This window comes from Ictidomys tridecemlineatus, chromosome 5 (assembly GCF_052094955.1).
Source record: "Ictidomys tridecemlineatus isolate mIctTri1 chromosome 5, mIctTri1.hap1, whole genome shotgun sequence".
Taxonomy (NCBI): domain Eukaryota; kingdom Metazoa; phylum Chordata; class Mammalia; order Rodentia; family Sciuridae; genus Ictidomys; species Ictidomys tridecemlineatus.
Window position 1 is genome coordinate 194415465 of NC_135481.1, and position 12346 is coordinate 194427810.

Below are 12346 nucleotides of genomic sequence, written 5' to 3' on the forward strand. Positions count from 1 at the left end.
GCAATAGCCTAATATAAAATAAACATGTTACTTGAGAAGAAACAAACATAATAATGAACCAAAAGATTTATGCTCTTAATTTAGAATGGTACTACTCAAAGGAGTAAGAACAGTCACAAAAATATAACTATATAGCAAATATCATAGAAAAATCATATAAAGAAAATGAATTTCTACATTAATACCTTTTAAATAATGAATGTGCAGTACGAAGGACTCCATTAATAACATGGAAATCTCCACTCTGAAATCGATTCACCATTTCTGTCAACAAGTCGGGCCATTTCTGAGGGAAATCTTCTCTGCCAATAATACTAATAGCATCACTCAACTGGGGAAGGAACAGATGAATCAGATGACTGTCGTACCCAGGAGCCTACCTAAAAAGCAGAGATACATTACCTGCTTCTGAATTTGCTCTGGGCTGCTCAGCATCAGGTGCACGATGTTGGCTTTAATGGCTACTCGATCAGCTTCACAAATTTTGTTCAGCTCATCTTCAACCTAAAAGAAAACATCAATGAGTACCATGAAATCCATATTCATATATAAGTCTGTAGGTAAAAAACAGAACACTTTTAATTTCCCAGTTTTCCAGGGCGGGAAAAAAAAAAAAAGAAGGTAGGCTGTTTTCCTTAGTTTCCCTCTACATAAATGGGTCACAAATTCCTTTGATAATCTGATGAAAGCATGAACCTTCTCCTCTACACTCCTTCCCAAATTTAAATATTTCAAATATAAATAATGAGGTTCTCTGACTGCCTAATGCCAGTTAAGAATTTCAGTTCTGGAAAGGAAGGTAGCTCAGTGGCAGGAATGAAAGAGGCCCTGGATTCAATCCCCAGCACTACCAAGACAAAAACACTTCAGTTCTATATATAAACTAATCAGCAAAACACATGGTTAAGATTCTATTTATTTATTTGTTTGTTTGTTTATTTATTTATATGTATGTATGTATTTTTTTTAGTTGTAGATGGACACAATACCTTCATTTTATTTGTTTTTATGTGGTGCTGAGGATTGAACTCAGTGCCTCCCATGTACCAGGCAAGCGCTCTACCACTGAACTATAACCCTAGCCCTGGTTAAAATTCTTTATAGAATTTTAAAAAGCTTCATTTTTAAAAGCTTCAAGTAAACTTTTACCTTACTAGTTAAAATGCATCTTAGACGGTATCACACAAAGAGGTTCTAGAATTCTCTAGTTTTATAAGGAATGAACTTTTAAGCAGGCATTTTAAGAGTTACCAAATCATTTCACCTATATGGTAATAGTTGACTATAATTGTTTTGTGAAATCTTCTACAGGATCAAGAAAAAAGATCCTAAATATTTAAGCAAGTTTAAAGCTGACTTTTAGAACTGAGAATCTTTGTCAATTTTAATGGTTTCTCAAATCCAGAATTATTGATGTGGGGACAAGTGCACAGAGTACTGCATGCATGGTATATGTTAAGGGAGTGGCAAACCACTCCCCAGTGCTAGGCATGTGAGCGGCTAACCGCTAACCCCTAACCCCTGGCACAGCCCTGGGCCAGAGGCTGCACGTTATATTCCCTGCACTTGCTCCATGGCCCGCTCTTCGATTGGTCGCTGTAGGAACAATTGGCCAGAAATTCTATTGGTGGCTGCCTGTAACCTGCTTAGTTGCTACCTGAGTATATTTACATGGTAACTGTGCAATAAAATCAGACCTGCTTCCTGCTTGGCCTCCAGAGGTCTTGATAGTGACTCCCTAGCCACACTCTCCTCTACCCTGTTCCGTGGACCTCCTCACTGGACGAGAGAGAGCCCACGCACACTGATATCTTGGACCAGATAACTCTTTGTTGCGAGGAGCTACTTTGTACACTGCAGGATGAACAGAATCAGGCTTTGGCCTCTACTCACCACAGGCTAGTACTGGCCCACAACTATGACATCTCCAGATATTGCCAAATGCCTCCATTAGTGGGCAAAACTACCCTCATTTGGGAATCATTGTTGTGTGTGAAAGTAGGGAAAATTTATTATTTCCCTATTTCTTTATTCATAATTTCACATAAGCTGTTAAACTTGTAGCACAAGAAAGTTTCCCTGTAATAAATCAGAACATATCTCCATATCCTACAAGACATAGGACAATCAAAATCTTTTACCAAAAATTAAAAATCTAGCCGGGCATGGTGGCGCACGCCTGTAATCCCAGCAGCACAGGAAGCTGAGACAGGAGGATCAAGAGTTCAAAGCTAGGGGCTGGGGATGTGGCTCAAGCGGTAGCGCACTCGCGGCCCTGGGTTCGATCCTCAGCACCACATACCAACAAAGATGTTGTGTCCGCCAATAAGTAAAAAATAAATATTAAAATTCTCCCTCTCTCTCTCTAAAAATAAATAAATAAATATTAATTTATTAAAAAAAAAAAAACAAAACAGTTCAAAGCCAGCCTCAGCAATGGCAAGGTGCTTAAAGCAACTCAGTGAGACCCTGTCTCTAAATAAAATACAAAATAGGGCTGGGGATGTGGCTCAGTGGTTGAGTGCCTCCGAATTCAATCCCTGGCACCGCCCCCCCACACACAAAAAATTAAAAATCTAAATTATTTTGCATTCCATTGGGGGGGGCTTTTTTTTTTTTAAGATGGAGGTCTCACAGTATTCTTAGGCTGACCCTGTCCTTCTGCCTCTGTCTCCTAAATAGTTGGTATTATAGGAACATACCACTATACTCAGCTTAAAATTCCAATATGTGATTTTTTTCAGTTTTAATTTTCCCAGTCCACAACATCAGTTACTTCAATTATTCATTTAGACTCTCTTCTCACATATCATCTCTTCAATAGGAATTGACCTAGAGTTAAATTTCAATCATAAAGGAGATTTAAATCAAGTCACACACTTCAGCAACCTGTTATGAGTTGAAAGAATCAGTAAAAATTCAAATGAAGTAATTTAAATTTTGGGGAACAGGTCCTATTTAATTTTAATCTGTGTCTCAATCTCTTAAGAGCACTGGTTTTTATAAATCTTAAAAACACACATCCACAAAATACGTACAATTCTCCAGTTCCTTTTAATATAGTTTTTGAATGTTACTGAAGCACAAACTTTGATGACATTATCTTGGGACTTCTCCAATAATGTTAAAAGCAACAGTGGATAATTCTGATTTCCTTCTACAGATTCAAGAAATTTCTCAGCTGTAAAAGAATTTTCATGTTAGAAGACTTGTAATAATCAAAATCTTTGCACTTTATATTCATATAAACTAGGTATATCTTTAAGTAAAAGGATCAAAAATTTAAATATTAGGATATTGTCCCTTAGAACCCACTGAAGGTCTATAGGGCCTCATGTTTCTTATCTACTACAATGTTTATATGGCATTATATAATGCTTCAATTTCCAAATCACTTTATCATCCATTAATTCATCTGATTCTCACACAACTATGAAATGTCCCACTGGGATGATCACTTCACGTGAAGAAACTGCTTCCCAAAGAGATTAAATAACTTTAAGGTGAAAGCAATATATTCTGTCTTGTTCTAGAAAGAATTATTATTAGTAATATTAATACTAGCATTTCTTTTATAGGACTGGGATGAAAATCAAATGAGTTAATTCATGCTAAAATTTATTTTTAGCCATGTGGTTCTGGTGTGGTGCTTTACCCATATACATTATTTCATTAAGTTATCACTATTACCCAGAAAGGTGGTAGCATCTTCATTTTACTTATTTATTTATTTTTGAAGCAGGGTCTTGCTAAGTGGCTGAAGATGGCCATGGACATTTAATCCTCGGTCCTCAGCCTCCTGAGTCACTGGGATCACAGGCGTACACCACCAATGCCCTGATATCCTCATTCTGCAGTCAAGGCCATTGAAAGTTTGAGCTAAGAAGCTTTCTTCACTGAAAAAGTTTTAGTCTAATCTTAATTCTATCATACCAGCCCTAAACTTAGTCCTGAGTATTAGAAATGAACTTACACCAAGATTTTACCCAGATATTTTCAAACCATTTAACACTCTGGGATAAATTTCCAAGATTTATTTATCTCAGTGAAAGACAGTATTTGTTTTAATTTTTCCTACTGTTTCATAAGGAAATAACCATTCCCAAATTCCAATAATTTTTGAAAAGCTCCACCCGTAATCTTTTATTTTCCAGAATTCAATAGCACCACTTAACATCTTCCCTTTTTATGGATGTAGTCCCAAGAGTTTAACAAACATCCTCAAACCCTTCCCTATTTGTGTATATTATGCCCTTCTTGAAGAATGAGGATTGGTGATTTGAAAATGTTTTCAAGAGGGAATATTACTGTGGTTTTGTATGAGTACAGGTTTTGGTTGTCTGACTACCTTTTTAAGGGTCAGCATTTCATATAGGGCCAACACACTTTATTTATGATTTGGGGAAAAGCCCAAATCTCTTTACTAATTGCAATCAATACTGTGGAAGCAATCTTCTCACAAGTTTGTCTACTCCTTTCCGTGTCCATTTCCTTCAACTAGAATACTCTACTGACATGCTTCCGCATATTCATGAAGCCTCAATAGGTCTTCCAGTTCATCCATGCGACTGTCACATTCAATTGAAGTACCTATAAACTAGGATTTAAACACATTTCCATTTCCAGAACACACTATAAAGATATTGATTGCCTAGCATATGTAAGGCCCTGGGTTTGATCCTCAGCACCACCAAAATGAAAGGGGGGGATTATTTCTACACTATGTCCTGGATTCATAAAGCATAGTACCCTAACCTTTCAAAGATATACATACATAACTCTGTGTGTTTGTGTGTATACACATGTATACACACATACATTTACATCCATTTATTTTATTTTTATAGTGCCAGGGGTTGAAACCACGGCCTCAAGCATGCTAGGTAAGCACTCTACCAGAACTACATCTCTGGTTGCTAAAAAAAAAAAAAAAAAAAAAAAAAAAAAAAATTGTTCAGCCTTGCTTGTGCTAGGCAAGTGCTCTACCACAGAGCTACACCCCCAGTTCCCTAAAAATATTTTTTAATAGGCAGTGTTGTCAAAGGTTTTCCGAGAAATTCTAAGAAGATTAAAGTCATTAACTTACCTTTATTCAGAAACACATTATTTCTTCTTCCTTTTTTTTTAATGTTTATTTTTTAGTTGTAGGTGGACAAATAAAATAGCTTTATTTTATTTTTATGTGGTGCTGAGGATTGAACCCAGTGCCTCACACATGCTAGGCAAGCACTCTACCATTAGGTCACAACCCCAGCCCAGGGACACATTACTTCTTTAAGCACTAATAAGAAAATCAATTTGCCTTCTCAGAAATCACCCACATGCCAGAGGTGGTGGTATGCACCTATAATCCCAGTGGCTGTGGGTAGGAGGGCAGGTGTGGAAGGATGCCTTGTCAGAAGGATCACAAATTCAAAGCCAGCTTCAGCAACTGAAACCCTAAGCAACTCAGTAAGACCCTATCTCTAAATAAAATACAAAAAATAGGGCTGGGGGGATATGGCTCAGTGGTCAAGTGCCCCTGAGTTAAATCCCCAGTACCCCCTCAAAAAAGAGAGACACAAAGTCTTCTTTATGAGCATGACATTAAGAAAGTTCTGGGGCTGGGATTGTGGCTCAGCAGTAGAGCTCTTGCCTAGCACGTGGGAGACCCTGGGTTCGATTCTCAGCACCATATAACATAAATAAATAAAATAAAGATATTAAAAATGTTAAAAAAAAAAAAAAGAGAAAGTTCTGAATAAGCAAGTTAGGAGTATTTCTGGTTAAAATGTCTTACATCAAGGACCACCAACTGACTGCTCATAAGACCTATCTGTTCTCCAGAAGCAGTGTATTTAGTTTTCATTGTCTCAAATTATTAATTAAAAATAAATAAAAATATGTGTGTATGTATACACACACACACATACATACACATATCCAGGGGCACTTTACCCCTGAGTTATATCCATAGTACTCCTTCCTAAGTTTCTTTTAAAATAATTTTTTTAGTTATAGGTGGACACAATACCTTTATTTTATTTATTCATATGTGGTGCTGAGGATTGAATCCGGTGCTTCACATGCGCTAGAGGGCACTCTACCTGAGCCACAATCCCAGTCCCTCCTTTTTAAATTTTTGACAGGATCTAAGTTGCTGTATGTTGACCCTGAACTTGTTACCTTCCTGCCACAGCCTCTTGAGTCACTGAGAGCACATCACCATTCCTGGCCTGTTTCTGTTTTTTATTTTTTTCCCCCTGAAGTTAGTTGCTATCATTTAAATGAGAGCTAGATGGGATGGTGCATGCCTGTAACCCCAGTGACTTGGGAGGCTAAGGCAGGAGGATTTCAAGTTCAAGACCAGCCTCGGCAACTTAGCAGAGCCCTAAGCAACTTAACAAGACCTTGTCTCAAAATAAAAAGAAAAAAGGGCAGGGGATGTACGTAGCTCACTGATAAAGCACATTTGGGTTCAATTCCCAGTACCCTTCATCAAAATATGAGAACACTTCATATAAATATCCTTATTTTTCAAGCAAAGTTGGAAATGTGATCTAATAAAATTGGCTTGAATCTCCAGATTTAGCTGGTTCCAAATAATATTTGTCCCTTAACCAGGGCATGTACTGATAAGATGTTACCAGTCCCAACTTGGCTGATCTCCCTCATTTATCTTCACATCTGACTCCTATTGAACATCCGTGGTTGAAATTCTAAGGTTATATGGAGTGTGTAATGGAAACTGGTCAAACTCAGGAAGGGAAAAAAAATCTAGGTCTTAGAAAAGATACTAATTAAGTCAAAATGCACAGGAGGATAAAGAGATAAGATCTGATTATTTGGCTCTATTCACTTAATCACTTTTTAAGCAATTACTCTTATCTCTATGCCTAATTATTTTACCTATAAGGTAGGCAGGTTTTAAGCAAGGCTTTTCAGGAAAGCTAAGGGATAAAACATTCTGAACAAATACTTTTCTAAGCATTCTAAGATAGTACCATTTATCCCAGAAAAGGACAAGCAAATGTGATTTTACTCAAAAACAAAGAAATCATTAAAACACCACGAAATAGCAGTTATAAGCAGCCACTCACTACACACTATAAACTAAGCAAAAGCATCCAAGTGCAAAACTTTCATCTTCTGAATTTACAACCAATCAGATAAAGATTACCCTCAACTCCCTTTAAAGAATTAATCAGGGGCTGCGATTGTAGCTCAGTGGTAGAGCATTTACCTAGCCATGTGTGAGGCACTGGATTTGATTCTCAGCACCACATACAAAGAAATAAAAAAAAAAAAATAAAGGTCCATTAACAACTTAAAAAAAAAAAGAATTACTCAACCAGAAAGTAACATTTATTCTCTTTACCTGGACGTCTGATGGCAGGATCAGGATCAAGGGTCTTTTTTAAATATTCTGTTAGTGTTTGCAGATTTGCATCACTGAGCTCCATTGCTATAGAATCTAAAAAAAAAAAAAAAACAAAAAAAAAAAAACATAAATGAAGTATGGTAATTGGTTACTTAGGGACACAGTGATTTACATATATGAAGCTTTTCATATGTGGATTTTCTCTCTGAAAGTCATGCATTTGTATTCAATAAGGGCTATAAATAAGCCTGACTCAACTAAGACAAAAATTCAGAAGATGGGCTCTTAAAAAAACAAGTGATAAAATTCTGATAAGTGAGAACAAACATTCCATAACCAATAAGTTTACATGATTTAACACTATTTAAAAAGCCCAGTAAAGGGTGAAAAATTACTCTCAAGCAATGGTTTTAATAAGTCCCACGGCAAGAAATTAACATTTTTCTTTAGTTTGAGTCAGTTCTGCTTTGTTGCCCAGGCTGGTACTAAATTTCTGAACTCAAGTGATTCTTCTACTCAGCTTCCCAAATAGTTGGGGCTATGAGCACACCTTCATCCCCAGTTGCAAAATTAAAATTTTAAGCAGAAACCAGGTGCATAGTTGTAAACCCAGCTACTCAGGAAGATGAGGCAGGAGGGTCTTGGCCAACTTAGTGAGACCCTGGGTTCTGAACAAACAAAAAAGGCAGTGAATAAAGATCTGATAAAAAAATTCTGAGATTAAAGAAGGTAGAATACATTCCTTTATGTACAATATGCAATGACAAGTACTCACTACAAACTACATGCCAAAAATTTACATTTAGGGAGATAATTCTAGAGCCCAGAAGATGACAAGTTGTGATTATGATTTTGAAAATTAGAAAAATGTTTTCTTAAAGCTTAAAACAAAAATCACAAAATATGCTTATGATTGACCAAAATTTTCACAAATAATCCTACTAATTTTAAGCTAAATAAATGGCCTATGTAACTATAAGTGATAAAATAGGATAGAAATACCCACATAAATCAAGAGATTGATCATACAGCATGAAGACTATAATTAATAGTAATACATTGTATACTGAAAAATTACTGAGTAGATTTCAAGCATTCTTACCACACACACAGATGGGACTGGGTAAAGGTTTCCCGAGGACACATGAGGTCTTGGGTTTGATTCACAGCACCAGAAAGGGGTGGGGTAGGGTGGGGTAACATCTACTAATTAGCTTGATTGAGGCATTCTATAAATGTATATACATTTCAAAATATTCTGTTACGCACCATAATATCTGTAATTTTGTCAATTAAAAAGAGAAAAATACATGTAGAAAAGAACCATCCACACAGATTACAAGTGTCATTTGTGCCATGTACATTATTACATACTAACCAAAAATCCTGGAAATGGAACAGGGGATGTGGCTCAAGCAGTAGCACGCTTGTCTGGCATGCATGCGGCCTGGGTTCGACCCTCAGCACCACATACAAACAAAGATGTTGTGTCCGCCAAAAACTTAAAAATAAATATTAAAATTCTCTCTTTAAAAAAAAAAATCCTGGAAATGTTTACAACAGAGCTTTGTGGTCTTTGAGTTGTTGGTGAGAATTAAAGTGCAAAACTAGAGACTTTTAGACAAGGCAGTGTTCTAAAATTGGTCTGTAGTACACAACTAAAAAATTTGCTAAAACTCATTAAATGGTATTCTTAAAAAAAAAGTTTACAGAAAGTAAATTATAAATAAATGCAGTAAAACTATTTAGAAAACTCAATGTATGTTTAAAACCCATTAGGCAGCTTTCAGACACACAGCTACATGTAGCTGGCAAGAGAACTGGGAAAATGTAGCCTTTTCAGGGAAACCAAGTACCAAAACAACCTGAGGCTTCTATGACAAAGGAAAAAAAATACATAATTTATGTAAAATGGAAAAAAGTCAAGGGTGCCATCATTCAAATTATGTCATCAGCCAGCTGCAATGGTGCACACCTATAATCCCAATGGCTCTGGAGGCTGAGACAGGAGGATCTCAAGTTCAAAGCCAGCCTCTGCAAAAGCAAGGCACCAAGCAACTCTGTCTCTAAATACAAAATAGGGATAGGGATGTGGCTCAGTGGCGGAGTGCCCCTGAGTTCAATCCCAGGTACCCTCCCCAATTACATATATAAAAACTGTACCAAAACAACAACAAAAACAAACCTACACTCTCAAATGTAAACAGTCTAAACACGTATGTGATGGATACAGGAAATTTTTATTCTCTTCAAATTTCTCCTCTAATGTCCTACAATTACCTATATGTATTATATATTTAGTCACAAAGTTTAAAAATTTTATTTTAGTTTTTAAATGTCTATAACAAAAGTCATTTAAATTCCTACCCTTCATACTAGCTGGGAAGACAAGACACAACTGAAATGCCACGTACAGGCCTATGATCCCTTTTTGCAATCTTTTTTTTTTTTTAGTTGTCAATGGACCTTCATTTTATTTATGTGGTGCTGAGAACTGAATCTAGTGCCTCACATATGCTAGGCAAGCGCTCTACCACTGCGCCACAACCCCAGACCCCCTTTTTTGCAATCTTGAAGTGCAAAACAAATGATAAATTGGAAGGTTTTGTTTCTTTTTTTACAAGTATTTGGCAAACTCATTTGTCAGCATAACCTGGCCTAAACTGCCTGAAACTACAATTTTTGTTTATCTCACTTATCATGTAAATTTGTTTTACTAAAGAAATACTAACAAGGGATAGGGGTGTGAGTCAATGGTAGACCCCTTCCCTGCCACTTACAAGGTCCTGGTTTCCATCCCCCAGCATTACAATAAAAAACAAAAACAAAAAAACAACTATTTGTGTCTGATTGCAAGCTATTGTCCTAAGCCCCACTAGGGATGTCACACAATCTATACTATGTGCATACAAAAAAATTATTAATTATGGGACAGGGACATATCTGTCCCCTGAAGTGTCAAATGAATCCCACAGACAGCATCTCAAGTACTAGGAGGTGAAGAAGAAAGTCTCTGGAGTGAGGCTATCCAGGATCTAAGTCTTAAGCTGAATCTTGAAGATCTTCAGATTTAGAGAGGCAAAACAGAAAGAGGACCCATCTCACAAAAGAAATAGTGTAAAGGAATCAACAGGAAGAGAGGAATAGTGGATAAGGAGAATAAGATCAGATCATTGAGGGTTCTCAATACTTGGATGAAGAGTTTCAGGACAGTATACCACAGGAAGCCATTGAAGGTTTTTTTTAAGATTTATTTTTTTAGTTGTAGTTGAACACAATACCATTTATTTATTTATTTATTTTAATGTGGTGCTGGTGATTGAACCCAGGGCCTCCCACATGCTAGGCAAGCGCTCTACCGCTGAGCCACAACCCCAGTCCCCCCACTGAAGTTTTTTTTTAAAGAAAGTGTAGCATAGGAACTCTGGGCTGGCAATGGTCTACAGGATGGAGTCAAAGGAAGGGAATTAGAGAATATTATAAAGCAGGGAGGCTTTATAATATGTTTTTCATCATTTACTTCACACAATCACTTTATATAACATAAAATGAAACTCAGGTTTAACTTACTTGCCCTCAAGTCACACAGTTAATAGTCAGACGTGGTGGCACACACCTGTAATCCCAGGAGGCTGAGATGATCACAAATTTGAGGTCAGCCTCAGCAACTTAGGGAAAGCCGGTCTCAAATTAAAAAATAAAAAGAGCTGGGGTTGCAGCTCAGTGGTTAAGGGCACCAGGATTCAATCCATAGTAACAAAACAAAACAACAACAAAATCCAGATGTAAATCAGTCTGACTCTAAATGTTTTCCCTCAGTCTACTACCCAAGGCTACCTCTTTAAGTAGAAATAATGAGGAGATTAAATGAGGGTAGAAGCTCAGAGAAAACAATAGAAAGGCTGATGTGAAAAGAGGGCAGCCAGAGAAGAGGGAAACAAGTAATCAAAGATGACTCGATTCTGAACAGTACTGTTTTGAATAGCATTGTTACAAGGTCGGGGGACTTCATCTTGAAACAAAAAAGCTAAAAAAAAAATAAGGGAAGGGTCACATATAATGCAGTGCATGAGCATGCACAATGCAGGTTGTTCAGCAGCCAGAAACCAAGACCTTCTAAGGACAATTATCTATTTGAAACTATCCGTATTCTCTTTACTTCAGTCTTCCCCTAATTACAATTTTTTTTTTTAATCACAAGGGAAACCAAGAAGATTGAGTGATTTAAGGCTCCATCAAGCTGAGTACAGTAGTCCACGTCTTTAAACTCAGACATTCAGGCAGTTGAGGCCTCCAGGAGGATCACAAGTTTGAGCCCAACCTCAGCAATTTAGCAATGCCCTAAGCAACTTAATGAGACCCTGTCTCAATTAAAAGGGGGGGGCACCTAGGATGTAGCTCAGTGGTTAAGCACCCCTGGGTTCAACCCCTGGTATAATCCTCCCACATACACACAAAAGGATTCCACCACCTAGCTGTTCCCTCTGCTTGACTCAGAGCAAACCCTCTCAGTGTAAGCATCAAGTCCCAATCAACCACACATACAATTTATTGAGACTACCTTTTCTTGTTTTTTTGTATTAAAAGTTTGGAAAATGCTACCTATTATATCCTGCCACCCTCTGGATATTCACAACACAAAGCACTTTAAAGGGGCTGGGGATGTGGCTCAAGCGGTAGCGCACTCGCCTGGCATGCCTGTGGCCTGAGTTTGATTCCCAGCTCCACATACAAAGATATTGTGTCCACCGAAAACTAAAAAATAAATATTAAAAAAAAAGCACGTTAAAGATTCAAGAACTCAGTAAGTTCTTGAATTTACATTATTTAATCCAGTTTCCCCCGTTTCTTGGCCATACAATCCCTTTCCTATGGAACACACTTCGGAAAATAATGATTTAGTGAATCCATTTTCCTCTTTTTTTTTTTTTTTTTTTTTTGCAGCCACAGGGAATGAACCCAGGGCTTTACACATACTAGGAAGGC

The 12346-nt window shown here is 37.1% G+C and overlaps 1 protein-coding gene across 1 annotated transcript in view; it reads right to left on the reverse strand.

The window, feature by feature from the left end:
• The window catches only part of Cse1l (chromosome segregation 1 like), a 44263-nt gene that overhangs the window by 25903 nt on the left and 6014 nt on the right, over window positions 1-12346 (reverse strand). The window contains exons 2-5 of the mRNA XM_005325228.4: window positions 7358-7453; window positions 3039-3181; window positions 403-504; window positions 186-331 (exon numbers count right to left, since the gene is read on the reverse strand). Of these exons, the coding sequence (XP_005325285.1) occupies window positions 186-331; window positions 403-504; window positions 3039-3181; window positions 7358-7453 (487 nt within the window). The remainder of the gene's footprint in view (window positions 1-185; window positions 332-402; window positions 505-3038; window positions 3182-7357; window positions 7454-12346) is intronic.